The sequence below is a fragment of the Hypomesus transpacificus genome, chromosome 4, assembly GCF_021917145.1.
Source record: "Hypomesus transpacificus isolate Combined female chromosome 4, fHypTra1, whole genome shotgun sequence".
Classification (NCBI taxonomy): domain Eukaryota; kingdom Metazoa; phylum Chordata; class Actinopteri; order Osmeriformes; family Osmeridae; genus Hypomesus; species Hypomesus transpacificus.
In genome coordinates, this window is record NC_061063.1 from 503,935 (window position 1) to 521,449 (window position 17,515).

Here is a 17,515-nt window from a genome sequence, read left to right on the forward strand (position 1 = left end):
GCAGGAGGGTGTGTGTGTGTCTGAGTGCTGGCGCTCCTCCTCTGTCAGAGCAGGGAGGTGCAGGGAAGTTCATGCCTCGCTGTAATGAGCTTACCTGTCCTCTCTATAAGCCCGCTTTAACACGGCAGCCTACATGATCCCCAACACATCACCCCCTTCTTCTGCTTCTCCTGCTATTCCTCCCGCTCCTCCGCCTCCCGCTCCTCCGGTTCCTAGGGGTCCAGGTCCACCCGAGAGAGGAGAGGAGGTCTGGTTCCCCTCGAACAGGATCTCCAAGCGCAGCTCCTCTCCAGTCAATTCCAGCTGGCCAGCTAATCCAACAGAGTGGGAAAGAGAAGCAAGGACTCGTCCAGGAGCGAGGCCCGCTTCTGCTCCTTCTCCGGGGGGGGGCCGTGAGGAGGGAGGCTCCTGGGGGCGCGCGGCCCGGCTCAGAGGTTCCTGGCAGGGCTGGTGAAGAGCATGGTCCTGGGGTGCGTGGAGGTGTGGATGACTTCAGCCTCTCCTGCTCTCTGTGTAACTGCTTCTCTAGTCTCCTCTGGGTGGGAGGGAGCAGGGCCAGTGTGGACCAATCAGGTCCTGTAAGCTCTGACGAGATGGCCTTTGCCCAATGACATCTGACCAGCAGATAAGTCTGTCAGAGGTCGCCTGAAGGCTTTTCTGATTGGCTGGCTGCCGCCTCTACCGGGACCCATCTGATTGGGTAAAGCCGGACAGATCAGTCGCACGAGCCTCTCATACCAGCCTCTTATACGAGCCTCTGACAGCAGCCTCTAAAAACAGCCTGTAACAGCAGCCTCTAATAGCAGTCTCTCTCAGCCAAACACATACCGTGTGTGTGTGTGTACGCAAGTGTGTGTGTGTATGTGTGCATGAAGCTGTGTATGTGTGTACGAATCTAATTCTCGAAGTTTGTCTCCACACACAGGCTCTCGCTCTCTCACACACACAAGCACACACAGACTCTCTCTCTCTCTCACACACACACGCACACACACACAGACACACGGACACATGCATACACAGACAGACACACACTGAACTGACACCTCTGAACTCAGCCAGACGCTCAGTTAGAGAGGAGAGACAGAGGGGAGAGAGAAGGGGGAGAGAAAGAAAGAGAGATATCAGGGGGAGAGAAAGGGAGAGAGAGGGAAAATAGAAAAGGTGAGAGAGAGAGAGCAAAGAAAGGGGAAGTGCAGAGAGAGAGGGAGAGATAAAGGTATGCTCTGTCACTAGCTGTCTTCTCCTTTCCTGTACAACTGCAGTAAGAGGCTTATCACATTGAGCTAATTAAGGCTCTGACAACATCAGAGCCAGGAGAAGATAGAGAGGCAGAGGGAGAGAAAGAGAGGGAGTGGGAGAGAGACATAGGGTGGAAGGAGAGGGAGGGAGAGACATAGAGGGGGTGGAAGGAGAGGGAGGGAGGGAGGGAGGGAGGGAGGGAGGGAGGGAGGGAGGGAGGGAGGGAGGGAGGGACGGAGGGAGGGAGGGTGGAAGGAAAGGAGAAAAAGAGAGAAAGGAAGAGAGAGAACAATAGTGCAACCACATCATGGATGATAGATGATCATCTCATCATCTAAATATGTCCCTCACCTGGCCACCAACACACACCACCAACACACAGCCTCACACACACACCTCCTGGTTACTTGGCAACCAGCATGTGATCTCACACACATTGACAATGACAGACAGACAGACAGAAAGGCAAACTGGCAGACAGACAAGACAGACGGCCTTGACAGACTGCTATTAGAAACGGTAAGCATAAGGAGCAGATTTGTTGCCTGAGTTAAAGCATCCGTCGTACAATACACAACAACATACTGTACTGAAAACAGAAATCCCTCAAAAGGTCCCCCTGCACACTGTCTCTGTCTCCTACACACCCACACACCCACACACACAGTAACATGAGAGCGAGGCCTTCATCTCTCCATACCACACACACACAAACGCACATACACAAACGCGCACACACACACACAATGAAACCTGAGAGGTAGGCCTTCATCTCTCCATACCACACACACACACACAAACGCACACATACTCAAACACAAACACACACCAGGCTAACACAAACACACACACACACAGCCCCTGACACTCACTCTCCATCTCGGCATCCTCACAGCTGGTGTACTCTGGCGTGGTGGCGAGCTCCTCCTCCGAGCTGCTGAAGCTGCCAATCACATGCAGCCTCCCCATGCGCTTCCCCCTCTGGGGGTGGGGCCTCAACCCCGATTGGTCGGTGCTGAGCGAATCATTCCTCCCCATTCCATCTGTAGTCCTGTGGAGGGCAGAGCTAGGGTCCAGATGCTGCTGCCCCTGAGGATTCTGGGTAGAACGCCCCTCCCCCAACACAGGGCTCCGGCGAGGCGACGGAGGGCTGTGATTGGTCCGGTCCACCGAGTACGACCGCTGACCGGCCAACAGCGGCTGGGGCTGGGGCCCGGAGGGGCCGTGGCCTTGGAGGTGATCCAGCTCGGTGTACGCCAGCGACACGTCGCTATGGCGACGCTCGTGGCGCGCCCGGCCCACCTGTGCGTGCATGCGCATCTGCTCCTCGTAGGGCTGGGGCTTCACGGGGCAGCGCGCCAGGTTGGGGTCGGAGCGATAACGGCTCTGGTACTCCTCCTGGCGCCGTCGCTGCGCCTCCGCCTCATCCACTTCCTGCTCCAGGGGATCCTGGGAACGCCAGCGGCCGCGCCCGTCCCGGTAGCCCGCCCTCGCCCGCCCCCCGCCGCCTCCGCCACCCTCCCGGTAACCGTGGGAAACCCTGGGGGAGTGGCGGGGGTCGCGTTGATAGTCGGGGGAGACAGGCATCCCGGAGTCGTCTGGGGCATAGTCCCGCTGGTTGTAGGCGTGGCTGGGATCCCTGGAACCTGATGGGCTCCTCCTCCTGTCAATCACAGAGACAAGGGCCTATCAGTGCAAAAGCATACCCGGCTGAAGGAGGGGAGAGACACGGGGGGAGAACGAGGGAGACAGAGAGAGGGAGTGTGTGTGTGAGAGAGAGAAATTGTGTGAAAGATAGACAGAGAAAGAAAGAGAAAAAGTCATAAGTTATAAAAGTTAAAAAAAAGTTATAAAAAATGGCTCGGGTTCTTAAGGACAGTTTAACACCAGGTAGACCAGACCAGACTAGAGACGGAATGGTTACCTTCCTCTCACTCTCTCTCTTCCTCTGTTGCTCTGCCTTTCTCTCTCTTACTTCCCCCCAATACACACACAAACACACACACAGAGAGAGAGGTACAGTCTTACCTTAACCCCTCAAGACACACACAGGTATTGTCCTACTTTAACCCCTCAACACACATACACACACAGATGGTCACATGACCAGCTGCATGGAGGGGGGGGGGGGGGGGCTGAGCAATGGCTAGCTGGCTGAGCTGTAGCATTAGCTAGCTCTCAGACCAGAGAAAGATCTCTACCAAAAACCCGCTGTGAAGAAATGTCAACCACAGCCTCAACCCTGCCAATGCACAAATAAGTTAAGCTGTAGTACCGTAGACCTGCAGCGCTGTAAGGGGCTGTAGCTGTGTACACACCTACACACGCGCCTCACACACATAAACACACACTTACACACCCATGCACGGACACATACGCACACGCACACACACCATACATGCACAGAGACACAGAGAGATATTTCCCATCCAGCTCAGTGTATTGCCAAATGTCAGCCCAGCTCAGAACACCCTGTGCCTGCAGGACTGATGCAAACCATGATCACCGCACACACCTCCTCAACTCACTCTCTCTCTCTCTTCTCTCTCTCTCTTTCTCTCCCTCTTATTAGCCCTCTCTTTCTCTCTTCCTCTCACTCTCTCTCTCCCACTCTCTCCTCCTCTCTCGCTCATACTCTCTCTCTCGCCCCCTTTTTTCTCTTCTCCTCTCCTCTCCCACTCTCTCTCTCTCTCTCTCTCTTCCTCTTCACTCCTCCTCCTCTACCGCTCTCTCTTCCTCTCTCTCTCTTTCTCCCCCCCCTCTCACTCTCCCTCTTTCTCTTTCCCTCTCCACCACTTCCTCCTGTTCTCTCTCCCTCTTGTTTTCTCCCACTCTCTCTCTCGTTCTGTTTCTCCCTCTGTCCCTATTTTCTCTTTCTCCCCACCTCCCTCCCTCACTTTCCCTCTCCCTCTCACACTGGAAGCAGTGGACCCTGAATCTTCTACTCTCAGCAGAATCTATAGAACCATATATCACACAGCACCTGCCTAGCCTGTACCCCTCTACCACCAGCCTGTACCCCTCTACCACCAGCCTGTACCCCTCTTCCACCAGCCTGTATCCCTCTACCACCAGCCTGTACCCCTCTTCCACCAGCCTGTATCCCTCTACCACCAGCCTGTACCCCTCTACTACCAGCCTGTACCCCTCTACCACCAGCCTGTACCCTCTACCACCAGCCTGTACCCCTCTACCACCAGCCTGTCCCCTCTACCACCAGCCTGTATCCCTCTACCACCAGCCTGTACCCCTCTACCACCAGCCTGTACCCCTCTACCACCAGCCTGTACCTCTCTACCACCAGCCTGTACCCCTCTACCACCAGCCTGTACCCCTCTACCACCAGCCTGTACCCCTCTACCACCAACCTGTACCCCTCTACCACCAGCTTGTACCCCTCTACCACCAGCCAAGCCTGTACACCCAACCCACAACCAACCGCCTCATTCATCCTCGACATTCAGACTAGACAAAAATATAGGATTTCTCTCCTGTCCTGTCCTCTCTTGTCCTCCCCTGTCCTCTGCTCTCTCCGACCAACACGTTTAGACTCCATAACACACACAGGAACATGCTAACACATAGCAACACACCAAGAAACCAAGAAAGGAACACACTGACACACACAAGATCATGCTAACACACAGAGGAACATGCTCACATACACAGGAACATGTTAACACACATTAACTCGCTAACACTGACAGGAACACCACAAGCTCACTCTCCGCAATAATGTCTTTGGTTTTATGCCAACACCATAACGTACCCTATTTCTTCTCTGCATCCCTCTGCTTCCTCCTTTTCCCTCCCTCCCTCCCTCTCCTCCCTCCTCTGTTCTGCCTTTCTCCTCCTCTCTCTTCTACCCCCCTCCCTCCCTCCTCTGCTCTCCCTTTCTCACCCCCTTCTCCTCCTCCTCCCTCCTCTGTTCTGCCTTTCTCCTCCTCTCTCTTCTACCCCCCTCCCTCCTCTGCTCTCCCTTTCTCACCCCCTCCTCCTCCTCCTCCCTCCTCTGTTCTCCCTTTCTCCTCATCCCTCTTCTCACCCCTTCCCTCCCTCCTCTGCTCTCCCTTTCTCACCCCCTCATCCTCCTCCTCCTCCCTCCTTTCCTCCCTCTCTTCCTCCGGTACGGGTACCTGTCTATGAGTCGCTGCCCATCGATGGCGGCGAGGCGGAGGTGGTGATGCATCAGGCCCCCGCAGACCGCACCACGCTGCACGGCCCTCTGGGAACGCACATGAGCTCCGAGAGGAACAAGCCCACCGACCGAACGAGGCTGTCTCGCTGCGTGGCTCTCTCTGCCCCCCACACACACACACTCAGACACACACAGTCTCTCTCTGTGTTTCGCTCTCACACACACACACACACACACACGCACGCACTCCGGCACACAGATGTATCCTCCACTCGCTCCCTCTCTGTGGCTCTCACACACTCCGACACGCACTCCTTCGCTCTCACTCCCTCTCTATCGTTTTGTATTTCTTATACACACTCCCTCCCTCCTTCTCACTCCCTCCCTCCTTCTCGCTCCCCCTCTCCCTCTCGTTTCTCTCTCAGCCAGCAGCAGAGGCAGTGTGTCTGTGACGAACCCCTCCTCCCCCTCCTCCCTCCCCTCGCCCTTCCTTCCTCTGTCTATCCCTCGCTCCCTCCCTCCCTCTCCCCTCCTACGCAGGAAACGACATCACCTAGCACGCTCACGCTGCTCCCCGGGGCCGAGCACGGCAGCAGAGGCTTGTGGGAAGGCAGGAGGGAGGAGGGGGAGGGGAGAGGTGAGGAGAAAGGAGGAGGGGGGGGGGAGGAACGGTGGCGTTAGTGTTTAATGCTGTTATCGCAGGCTGTATATAGCTGGAGGTCAAGCGAGACTTTAGCCTGCAAGGAGGATTAGGATGCTTAGGTGATTACAGACAGGAGCCTGCCACTCTGTGTACCACTGTCTGTCTGTCTGTCTGTCCACCAACACGCCTGTCTGTCTGTCTGTCCACCTGCCCGTCTGCCTGCCTACCTGCCTATCTGTCTGTTTGACTGCCAGTCTGACTGTCTATCCACCCCCTTGCTTGCCCGTCTGTCTGTCCATCTGCCTGTCTGCTTATGCACCAGTCTGTCTGTCTGTCTGCCAGTCTCCCTGATTGTCTAAATGTCTCTCCGTCTGTTACCGGCCTGTCTGCTTGCTTGCTTGCTGTCTGTCTGTCTGTCTGTCATTGGCCTGTCTGTCTGTCTGTCTGCCTGCCTCTGGGCCCTGTCTATCTGCTTGTCTAGCCCTAACCCAACACAGTGTAGTTAACCTCTGTATAGTGCCTCCAGCCCTGGGGGGAGAACATCATGAAGGAGGCCAGAGATATAACCTCACAGAACCACATCAAACCTAAAAAGAACGAAAACAGAACCTAAACACAATCCAGACCAAACCTCACAGGCTGCTTCTACCCAGACATGAGGCCCAGTAGCAGCTCTCCTGTCTGGGGGAGGAGAGGGAGGACATAACCCTAACCTGGCCTGGAGGATTACCTGGCTGGTTAGCTGGCTCCACATGCCCTGGGTCCTGGTTGGGAGGGGAGCGCCCACTAGGGGCAGAAAGGCGAAGGTGCTGGGAATACGTATTTGTGTGTCTTTCACTGATTCTCCCTGGCTGTAGAACACCATGGCCAGGTTGTCACTCATTCTAGTTACATCCAAACCCAAATAGGAATAACAAGTCCATAGCTTCAGTGTCCACAAGAGAGCTACTGCAGTACCAAGGCCTGGACAACAGTGAACCGAAACAGAACCCATTGAGATCCCCATAGAACCAATACAGATGGCAGAAAAGATAAAACCTCACAGACCCTAATAGGACCCAGATGGAAACCCGCAGAACCTAAAACAAACCTGATAAAGCCCTAGTAGACCCCAGACAACCTGAATAGGACTTATAACAAACCTCACAGAACCTTAGCAGAACCCAAACAGAAACCCACACAGCCGAAAGAGAACACAAACAGAGGGTACCTGTCGGCCGGGCCGTCCTGTGTCCCAGAGTTCCTCAGGGTGGCTCCGTTCCTGAGTGGGGAGCCTGTGGCCCCCCCCGGCCCCTGCAGCCTGGCTGGGGAGACCCCCGGTGGGCCCTCAGCACCACCCAGTCGCGGGGCTGAGCCGTAGAACCACGCCCCCGACTTGGTCAGGATCTCCTGCTTCTTCCGACAGACGTTGCACACCCACATGACCTGCAGGGGGAGGGGGGGAACAACCTTGTTAGTGCTACGAAGCATGCTAACATGCTAGCCCTAACTCTCAGACCGTGTGCTAGCATGCTCATTTGGGGGCCATTAACCATTTGCGTCATGAAGCATATTAACATGCTAACATTAAATATCCCTTAGTCGCAATGCTAATATTATATTATTTATGTCAGTTCCTATAGTAATATCCTAATTGTTCCGTTCCCTATGCTAACATAATATTTACCCCGTTCCCTTGGTGACTACATGTACGCGCACTCACACAAGCTTCGACATATACATTTTAGACACACAGAAACACATGCACACACACATACTACCTGGAATGTGGACAAGAGCAGAAAGACAGTTTAACCTTCCTACACACACACATACACAAACACACACCCACATACACTCCATGCACACACACACACATACACACACATACACAACCTGGAAGGAGATGGAGAGTGTAAATCCCAGACAGAGGCTGCTGAGTCAGCTGTGTTCACAGGAGTTACAAAGATAAACAGAAGGCGGAGAGGTGTGCTGGGCCCCTCTCTCTGTCTCTCTCTCTCTCTCTCTCTCTCTCTCTCTCTGTCTCTCTCTGTCTCTCTGACTGTCTCTCTCTCTCTCTGTCTCTCTCTGCCTCTCTCTCACACACACACGCCCACAAATTCTCTCTTTCTCTGTCTTTCTTTTTCTCCATCTCTCCTTCTCCCTCCTAGACATAGGCCTACCCAGTCACTTCACACACACGTTCTCTTTCCACACACATATTCTCCACACACACGCACACATCCAGTTTACACACACACCTCCATGTGTACGTGATGTTTAGGACCACTAATCACGATAATCATCTGGGCCTATGACTCAAAGGCACAGACATCGAGGTAAATTTGCCTCGGGACACACTTGACGGGCAGCTGTCACGGGAGAAACATTTTGAAAATATCGTAAAGAAAATCTGTCAGAGGGGATGTTATGCATTTGGAAGAGGTTCCTCTTTTCTCCGCCCTGCCTCCAGTGCGAGTGATCCAGGCACTGGTTTGATCTCCCCTTGATTACTGCTCAGCAGTGTGGTCGGGTGCATCCAAAACAGATCTGTCTGAGCTCCAAATAGCTCCAGATAAAGCAGCGAGGCTCACTCTGCCCTGTTTGTTAGGTGTGAGGATCAGCAGGGAGAGAAAGTGAGCCAGTCTCTCATGGCTCCGAATAGAGGAGAGGTTGGCATGAAAGCGAATGAGCTTCTTGAGGAATGTATGTTGAAGTCATCTGCCAAATTGTCTGTACTATACCAAATAAACGACGTGAGAGACCGATACAAAAATATGGTAAGGATTGCCCCAGCGTTGATGAACCTGAAGCTGAACAACTGTGATGGAATGCATTTTGATGATGCAATGTTTTTTGTTGTTTGTTTTTTTGAACTTGTCTTGAACACATTTTGAATGAGACTTTTTACATGTGTTATGTCTTGTTTTTATATGTTTCGTTGTGTGTGGAGCCCGAGACAATGAATACACACGCATCCTCTTTACACACACACGCACACACACACACACACACACACACACACACACACACACATGCAGCTGTGCTGGCAAGAAGATACTGCAGCTTACAGCTGACCTCAGCAGTGGCCCCAACACAAACACACACACACACAAAGATGACCCCAAACCGGTTAAGAAAGACAGAATAACAAACAGCGTCTGCATCTAGTACAGTTAGCATGGCTCCCTTTTAATCTAACTAAACCCACAAAATTGGGATTTGACTACATTCGCCGAACTGAAAGGAGGGGAAGAATGGTTTGCTAAGCTGCAGTCGCTATTTCTGGTGCAACACACACTGTAGATAACTAGCTGTCAATATACGGTGTTGCTCTCACTTCTCGTGCGGGGTAAAGATCCTAAAAGATCAGCTCTCACAACGAAGAGAAAAAAGAACTGTTAGCTAACATCTCCACGTCTATGTAAAATAAGATGATCATACCCATAGTGATGCCGTGAAACGTCATTTTGGCGCAGAAGAAACTGAAATAACGATCAGTCGATTATGAAAATTGAACGTTGAGCGTGAGCGTACTGTTCAGAACCAAGGACAGCTCCCCGCCAACTGCCTTCCAGCGGGCTCCACACCAGCCGCCAGAAACGACGCCCCGCTTCAGGGTTAGCGAAACCCAGGACCAAAGTTGATGTTTTACAACAGGATTAACACACTAAAACTGTCCACTTTTCTACATATATCAATGGCCGTAGTCAAATGAAAATAACAATGGCTGCTGTGCTGTCAAACAACGGTTATAGAGCATGCGCAATTTCCGTGTATGTGTTCATGACTCGTGCTTGTTGACGTCACTAGCCCGAACCTGAAAGAGAATCTGGTCAACGAGGACCGCGCGCGGCAACCCAATCCCGTATCGGTGGGGCACGGTGTCTATCTACACCGGGAGCAAGCATAGGGGCCGCTATGCATACGACACCTGAGACCGCGGCCTGTAGACAACTGACCCAGCTCGAGCTCCACTCGTCCCATTCACGAACTGACACTCACAGTGAGGTGCACCCTGGGATCGCTCTATTTTAGTCACCTGCTCTCTGTCTCTCTCTGTCTATCTCTCTCTCTCTCTCTGGCTCACTGTATAGCGGCTGAGCGGTTAGGGAGTCGGGCTATTAATCAGATGGTTACCGGTTCGATTCCAGGCCGTGCAAAATGACGTGTCCTTGGGCAAGGCACTTCACCCTAGGGAGAATGTCCCTGTACTTACTGTAGTCTCTTTGGATAAGAGTGTCTGCTTAATGACAAAATGTTATGTAACAAACTTAAAAGGTTAAACAGCTACCATTAGATCTCAATCAAACACTTGAGAGGAGAGACTGTCATCCACTTTCTACATTCTTCCTGCATTTACTTATATGACAACTGGGGTGAGCCCTTACCTATGTGTCAGCGCCCGCTCCATTTCCTCTCCTAGTGACCTACAAAGATGTGTATTCTGAACATCAAATTATCGCTTCAACTTGCGTTTTTGTAAAATACGTTTTTCTGGTACTCATACACTCACACACATACACTTCACTCTCGTGGAACTAGATGTTCCAACCCATAATGCACCTCCCTCAAGTGACCCGTAGCTTTAAGACAGGAAGGATAGGAGTCAGGAAGGAAGCACGGCAGAAGTGTTGAAACACGGCCCAAGAGTAGCTCTCCCTCAAACCTTCTCTGGAACTTAACTCGTGCACTGCTGTGATTGGCTAGAAGCCACAGCAGGACTCACCTTATTGGACCGCAGGGACACCCGCCCCCCACACCGCGCGCAGAACTTGGTTTGGCAATAAGAACAGACTTGACCGCATCCGTTGGCGAACTTGGTCTTGTGGCAGATTCCACAGATAGGAGAGTCCCCCTTCGGCCCCGGGGTGGGCGGGGCCTCATCCCCGATCTTCTTCACCTGGTCCTTGTACATCTCAAACTGCTGATGTAACTTCCTGTTTCGGGTAAAAGCAAAAGGAGGAAATTAACTCAAGGTTTTTCAGATGTTTCCTGACATTCTCTGTGTCTTCTCAATGGACAAGATGCTCTGAGGGGTGGAACCTCAAACTGTCTAGTCCAATGAGAAGTGAGGAGAGAAGATAGGAGGATATTGAGGCAAGACTCAGCCTTAAAACCAACAGAATATGCGAATGAAAATCCACATTATCACAATTTATTTTAAAAATCTCTTTAATCTAGTGAAATTATACATGATAACAGCAAACTACGTAGACATGAATCCACTTAGTGGCCAAATGTAGCCATACCTTGCCCCCAAGTCTGTCCATGAGCAATTTACTTTTGCGAAATACTCAAAGGATCCTTGGTGTCTCATTCCTCATGTATTGATCCTGGTCTAGGACCAGCCAGACAGGCCCCTCGTCGGATTGAGCCGTCCCCCCTACCTGGCCCTCAGTCAGGGCAGCGTCAGCAGGGTCACCATCCTTGACGAGGCCTCCAAGGCAATCATCCCTTCATCATAATCACAATGAATAATCCAACTAATCTGAGAGTCTTTCTGTCCCCCTCCACCCCTGCCCTACCCTGCTCCTCATCCTCACTCTCACTCTCCTCTTTACTCCTCCACTTTCAGTTCTCTCTCCTCCTACATCCTCCTCTCCTCACTGTCACACTCAACACCTCTCTTCTGCTCTCCTTCTCTTTCCGTTCCCGCCCCTTCCTCCTATCCTCCTTCATCCTCCTCTCCTGCATCGTCAGCAGGTGTCTGAGGCGAGTGTGGCTGATGTGTGGGATGTTTTGTAGGGGTCAGGTAGGGGTCAGGTGGAGGGTTTGTACCCATCCTACACCTCAGCATCAGACATGTCTGTATCAGCGCTGAAGAACGACAGGAAACACTTAACGACAGGAAGCTGGGGTGGTGGTGGTGCGGGGGGGGGTCAGACTCTTTTCTTTCTCGCCAAGACGAGGAACCGGGAGTGTAAAGATGTAGCCGACTCATCTTTTAGTACCATCATCATCATCATCATCATTCATCGCCATGATCATCAGTCAGTGTAGACTGCTCTGCAGAGCTCAGCCTCTCTACTGTCAAACACTGAGTCAGCATCCACTTAAAGTGTGTGGAAGCTGCGCTGTGGTAGCCTGCAGTGCTAAGGCCCAAGAAGCTAACGCTAGCTGTGCTGTGTTACATTAGCCTGCAGATGCGTAGGCATGGTAGGCTTTAGGTCAGAGAGTTAATGCTAGCTGTGCTGTGCGGCGTTAGCCTATGGATGTAAAGACTAGACTTATGCAGTGCTAGGAGCAGGTGTTAGCTCAGGGAGCTAGATGTGGGGAGCTAGTGTTAGTTTGGGGAGCTAGCTGTGGAAAGTTAGCATTAGCTTAGGAAGCTAGCGTTATTTTGGGCATCTAGGTGTGGAAAGTTTATGTTATGAAGTTAGCTTTAAATCAGGAAGATAGCATTAGCTTGGGAGTTAACGTTAGCTTGGGGAGCTAGCTGTGCAGAGTTAACGTTAGCTCGGGGAGCTAGCTGGGGGAGTATACTCACGTCTTGGCAGGGTCCTCGGTGGGGGACTTTGACAGCTGGGGCTGGAGAACGTTAGTTACCAGCTCAGTGATCCCACTAAAGGGATTCCACCTGTTCAAACAAGCACAGCGGGGTGAAGCTGGCAGCACTGAGAATGTGAGCGTGTGTGTATATGTCCAGTACTTATGTATGTCTAGGTATGTATTTGTATTGGTTTGTGTAAATGTGTGAGTGTAAATGTGTGAGTGTAAATGTGCATGTGTGTCTGTGTGCCTTTATAGGTGTGTGAGTATTTGTATGTGTAAGTGTGTGTGTCTGGGTGAGGGGGCCATCAGTAGAGGACATTGCTCTTTTGCTACTTTGCACAGGGAAAGAGGTGAAGCTAAATCTAAAGCTAGCCACAACAACGAAGGCAGTGGTGAAGAGGATCAGAAGTTAGCCAGGGGGCCGTGGGGACAACAGCAAGGTGGGAAACACTTCAGTGCACAGAGGACACAGGGCCACAGGAAATTATGTCAGAGCTACAGGAAGGGGAATCGAAGCCAAGTGCACTCTGGGAGATTGAGTACTTACTGAGAGGATTGTGGCTTTGGTTCCTCAGGTTCCCTATAAAGACATGGCACACAAAGCTCAGCACACAGACACGCAGGGCAACAGCAGCAACAAACCATAGGACATCAAAACAACATAATGATGACACTTGTAGAGAAAGACAAGAAAGTGATACAAGACACAAAACATAATACTGTCAGACTTAAAATGACAAGACACAGTTAGAAAACAACAACAAATCATATTTAAGTGACGGCGATGATAATAAGGTATGTATGAGAGAAAGAGAGAGAGAGAGAGAGAGAGAGAGAGAGAGAAAGGGAGAGAGAGAGAGAGAGAGAGAGAGAGAGAGAGAGAGAGAGAGAGAGAGAGAGAGAGAGAGAGAGAGAGAGAGAGAGAGAGAGAGAGAGAGAGAGAGAGAGAGAGAGAGAAAGAAAGAAAGGGAGAAAACCAAAAAGAGGGAAAGAGGGAAGACGAAGGATGAAATAATAAGGATATAGTAATAGCGATGGTGAATGAAAGGGAAGTGGTGTTGCTCTGGTGTGACCCGGCTTTGCTGTCTCTATTGGACCACAGAAGAAGTTGTTATTATTGCACTGTCTGGTGTCTGAGATGTGGTTACTTCACACTGTGCCTGGTAGCTGAGATGTGGTTACTTTGCACTGTTCCTGGTAGCTGGGATATAGTTACTTTGCACTGTGACTGGTAGCTGAGATGTGGTTACTTTGCACTGTGTCTAGGTAATGTAGACTTGACCATTGAACCACTCTTAGAACTTTATGGATTTCTGATCCTTGACTTTATGCTGTACTTTCTAGAAGCCATATTTCTATGCCGCTTTGGATAAAAGTATCTGCAAAATGAATAGAATGTAAATGGGATGAACGGCAATCCTGTTCCATGGGCTCTTATTGGAAAACCTGCCATCAGTCCATCTAGAACCTTCTGTCCAGAATACCTTACAATGTTCTGTCAAGGATCATTAGGGTTAGGGTTACTGACAAGACCACCACAGAACCATCTAGAAGTCAGTCTCCTGTCTTTACTCAGAGCTGGGATGGGTGGAGCTCAGTGGTGGAGCATTTGCTGTCAGATAAAAAGATCACAGGTTCAAATACCCCCTGTGTTGCTTTGGATAAAGCATCTGCCAAATAAACAATGTTGTTATTGTTCATACAAACACTATGGGTATTTTGGTAGGGGTCGAGGCCCTGGGCAGGTGTATGGGATTTCCCAGGGACTGTCTGCTGAGGATGAGGTCCATGATGCAATGCTTAGACCCCCTGCAGTACACACACACACACAAATATCCACACGCACACATACAGTGGCAATGGAAACCATACCGAGCCCTGTCCCTTTGTCATGTGACCCACTCCTGTCATGTGACCCACATCTGCTAAAATGTATAAGGTGTCTGGTCTGGTCCCATCCAGTTCTCTCACTGCTGCTGATTTCACTGGAGTCAGACACTCCCTCTTAGCCCACACACAGAGAGAGCAACAGTGACATAGTGTGTGTGAGTGGCTGTGTGTGAGAGAGAGAGAGAAAGAGAGACAATGAGTGTGTGTAAGTGTGTGTGTGTCTGTGTGTATCTGTGTGTGTGCTTGTATGAGTGTGTGTGTGTGTACTGGTGAGCAGGGGGTCTAATAAGCCTTCTGTTAGCCTGTTAGCCCTCCTAGGCTGTTGCTCTAATTGGATCTGGGGAATAATTAAGCTCAGGAGACCAAAGGTGTGTGTGTGTGTGTGTTCAAGAGTGTGTGAGTGTTAATGTGTGTGTGTACAATATGTGTGTGTTAGAGAATGTGTAAGCGTTTGGGGAGGTGGGTCCTGCTAGTTCAAGAGGAGAGGAAAGGGAGGAGAGGAGAGGAGAGGAGAGGAGAGGAGAGGAGAGGAGAGGAGAGGAGAGGAGAGGAGAGGAGAGGAGAGGAGAGGAGAGGGGAGGGGAGGGGAGGGGAGGGGCGGCGGGGAGGGGAGGGGCGGGGCGGCGGGAGGGGAGGGGCTATGTTACCAGGTAGTATAAACAGTTGTGTGTGAGGATCAACTCAGCCCCCCAGGGGCTAGTAGAGGACCAGGCTGTCTGCTTCCTGGATGGCAGGGTGCTAGGGCACTGCTGAGGGCAGAGGGACACAGTCTGACACAGACCTCTGACCTCTGACCCCTAACCCTGGTCCACCATTCCAGTCCTCTCTCCTCCCTAATCCTGTCTTTTCTCCTTTCCTCCTCTCTCTTCTCCATCTCTTTACTCTCTTGATCTTTTTCTCCTCCTCTTTCCTCCCTGTAATTTATTCTTCTCCCTCCTCTCTTCTCCCTCCTTTCTCCTCCCTCCTCTCTCCTCTTTCCTCTCCCCCCTATACAGGCTATTTCCCCATATAGACAGACAGGTTATCTGCACAGACAGAGACAGGCTCTTTCCCCAGACAGACAGACAGACAGACAGTGCCACCTTCAGGGTGGAGGGAAAACTGCATGTGAAAGCACAATGGTCTCAGAAGGGCTTGCTCTCTGAAGAAGACAGAAATGAGTATCTGTGTGTGTGTCCTCATGTACGTTTGTTTGTGTGAGTTTATGTATGTGCATGTAAGTGGTTCTGTTTGTGTGTGTGTGTGTGTGTGTGTTTGGAGGGTGGGGGGGGTGGGGGGGGCATCTCCATGAGACACTTATGGAGTCAATGTTTCGGAGTTCACAACTAAATCCTCATTACCAAATGGCAATCACGTCTTTTGGGAGATTGACATGTCTGTACATTGTTACAATACGTATTCATCCTACTATCAAATGACTAGCAAGTAACCAATTTAAAAATCAAGTCTTGCCTTCGGCAAAATGCTAGCCTATATCTTTGAGGCTATAACTAGAAATGTAAATCGGTTAATACTTAATTCTGCAGCTCTGAATGACGTTTAACTCAGCTATAACAGCGAACCATGTAAATATCTAGGTTCTTTATATCTATATATACAAATATCTCTATGTTTACAGCCCTCGCGTTCAAGCCGCTGATGGGTGTATAGAATGCATCGTATTTCACTAGCCACACACCTGAAGGTACAGTTACTGGCTAAAACGTTCAATAGTTTTATCACGCTGCCCGCAAATCAGGCTTGGTCGTGACACGCTAGTTTGCCTGTATAGCCTACTGCAAAAAAATCCCCAGCGCTATCTGTCGAGAAACAGTGGACAGTTCCTGGGTGCTGAAAGTAGACGGCTGACGCGAAATTACTGACAGGTAGCCCATACGCTACCGGGAGCGCGTTGACATCATGAACGTCAATACGATGCGGGGACATCAGTCACATTTCACGTCTGATCTTACCGACTATGACTGTTTCGTTTAAACGGCCACTAATCTCTACTAAAAGCCCATCTGATAGGCTGGTGTCTGTGAAGATGGCGCCCACTGCTAACCCAACCCAAAGCGGCAGAGGCGGCTAGCCAGCAAGGCCGCGGTGCACTGACAGCAGGACAAGGGGATAGCCCTCCACTACAAGAAAAAAAGAATCTCTCATCTCTATTCCTAAAACTACCGTCGACGTACAAGTATTAGCATGAGAAAACCGAGCGCGGAGCGCGCGCTGTCTATCCGTGCGACGTCTGCGCGCGCCTCCATGTTTGGCTCAGATTACAGTGGAGGCTTCGCAAGCCTAATGTCAACACGGACAGTGACCGTGCTTGTTACAGACAGACGATAGGGATAACATTCCCTCACTGATCCCTAGGGTGGCTTTAAAAATCATCATTGTCAATGAGCTGAGACCGTTTGCGGTGGTAGAGACCATCACAGCAGAGACGTCGCGAGTCTAGATCTATCATCCTGCCGTTGTGCGCGAGTTTGAGCTGCGGCACAGTGTCACGGCTAACCATCAGCACTCCCGCTTCTCCACACAAAACCACACACACACGCAAACACACCTTGACAGCGTAAATGGCTTACTTTAGCATGGTCTGTTCCTTCTCCTCCTCTTTCTTCTGTCTATCCATGACAGAGAGGATGATTTTCCGTTCCTCCTCCGTTAGATGGCTTAGGTCCGGTAGGTCCGGCTCGCCTTGACCGGTTACCGGAGCGGCAGGCCCGCCCGGTGGCCCGAGCGGTGCTGACATCTTTAGACAGATTTGCTAAAAGGACAATAAAAAAAGGTCTATGTGAAGGGGCGGAATAAAAAAGTTAAATTTCTCATGTCAAAAGTTTACATAAACTACTTATTTCCTGATTCCTTGTGGGCTAGAGAGAGCTTTAATACCATCAATGAGACCCCAACAGAGGAATATTACACAGTCATAGCAGACTGAGGAAACATATATGACGTTTGTATCAGCATTCGGTTCTCTGGTCGCCTTGAACCGTGTATTCACACGCTTGAGACGCCCAACAGATCTACCGGACCGGTACGGGAATAGTTGTCCCCAAAACCACATGCTGCATCCCGCCTAGCCACCTCCCAGACGCCCCGTTAGCGTTCACGCTGAAAACACCATAGCCATGTCACAAACT

At 51.0% G+C, this 17,515-nt stretch overlaps 1 protein-coding gene across 1 annotated transcript in view; it reads right to left on the reverse strand.

The window, feature by feature from the left end:
* Positions 1 to 17,132, reverse strand: part of rims2b (regulating synaptic membrane exocytosis 2b) — a 52,834-nt gene extending 35,702 nt beyond the window's left edge. Inside the window, exons 1-4 of the mRNA XM_047019593.1 lie at positions 16,958 to 17,132; positions 10,732 to 10,942; positions 7,234 to 7,448; positions 2,115 to 2,905 (exon numbers count right to left, since the gene is read on the reverse strand). Coding sequence (XP_046875549.1) covers positions 2,115 to 2,905; positions 7,234 to 7,448; positions 10,732 to 10,942; positions 16,958 to 17,124 — 1,384 coding nt within the window. The 5' untranslated portion in view covers positions 17,125 to 17,132. The remainder of the gene's footprint in view (positions 1 to 2,114; positions 2,906 to 7,233; positions 7,449 to 10,731; positions 10,943 to 16,957) is intronic.
* Between the last annotated feature and the right edge of the window lie 383 nt (positions 17,133 to 17,515).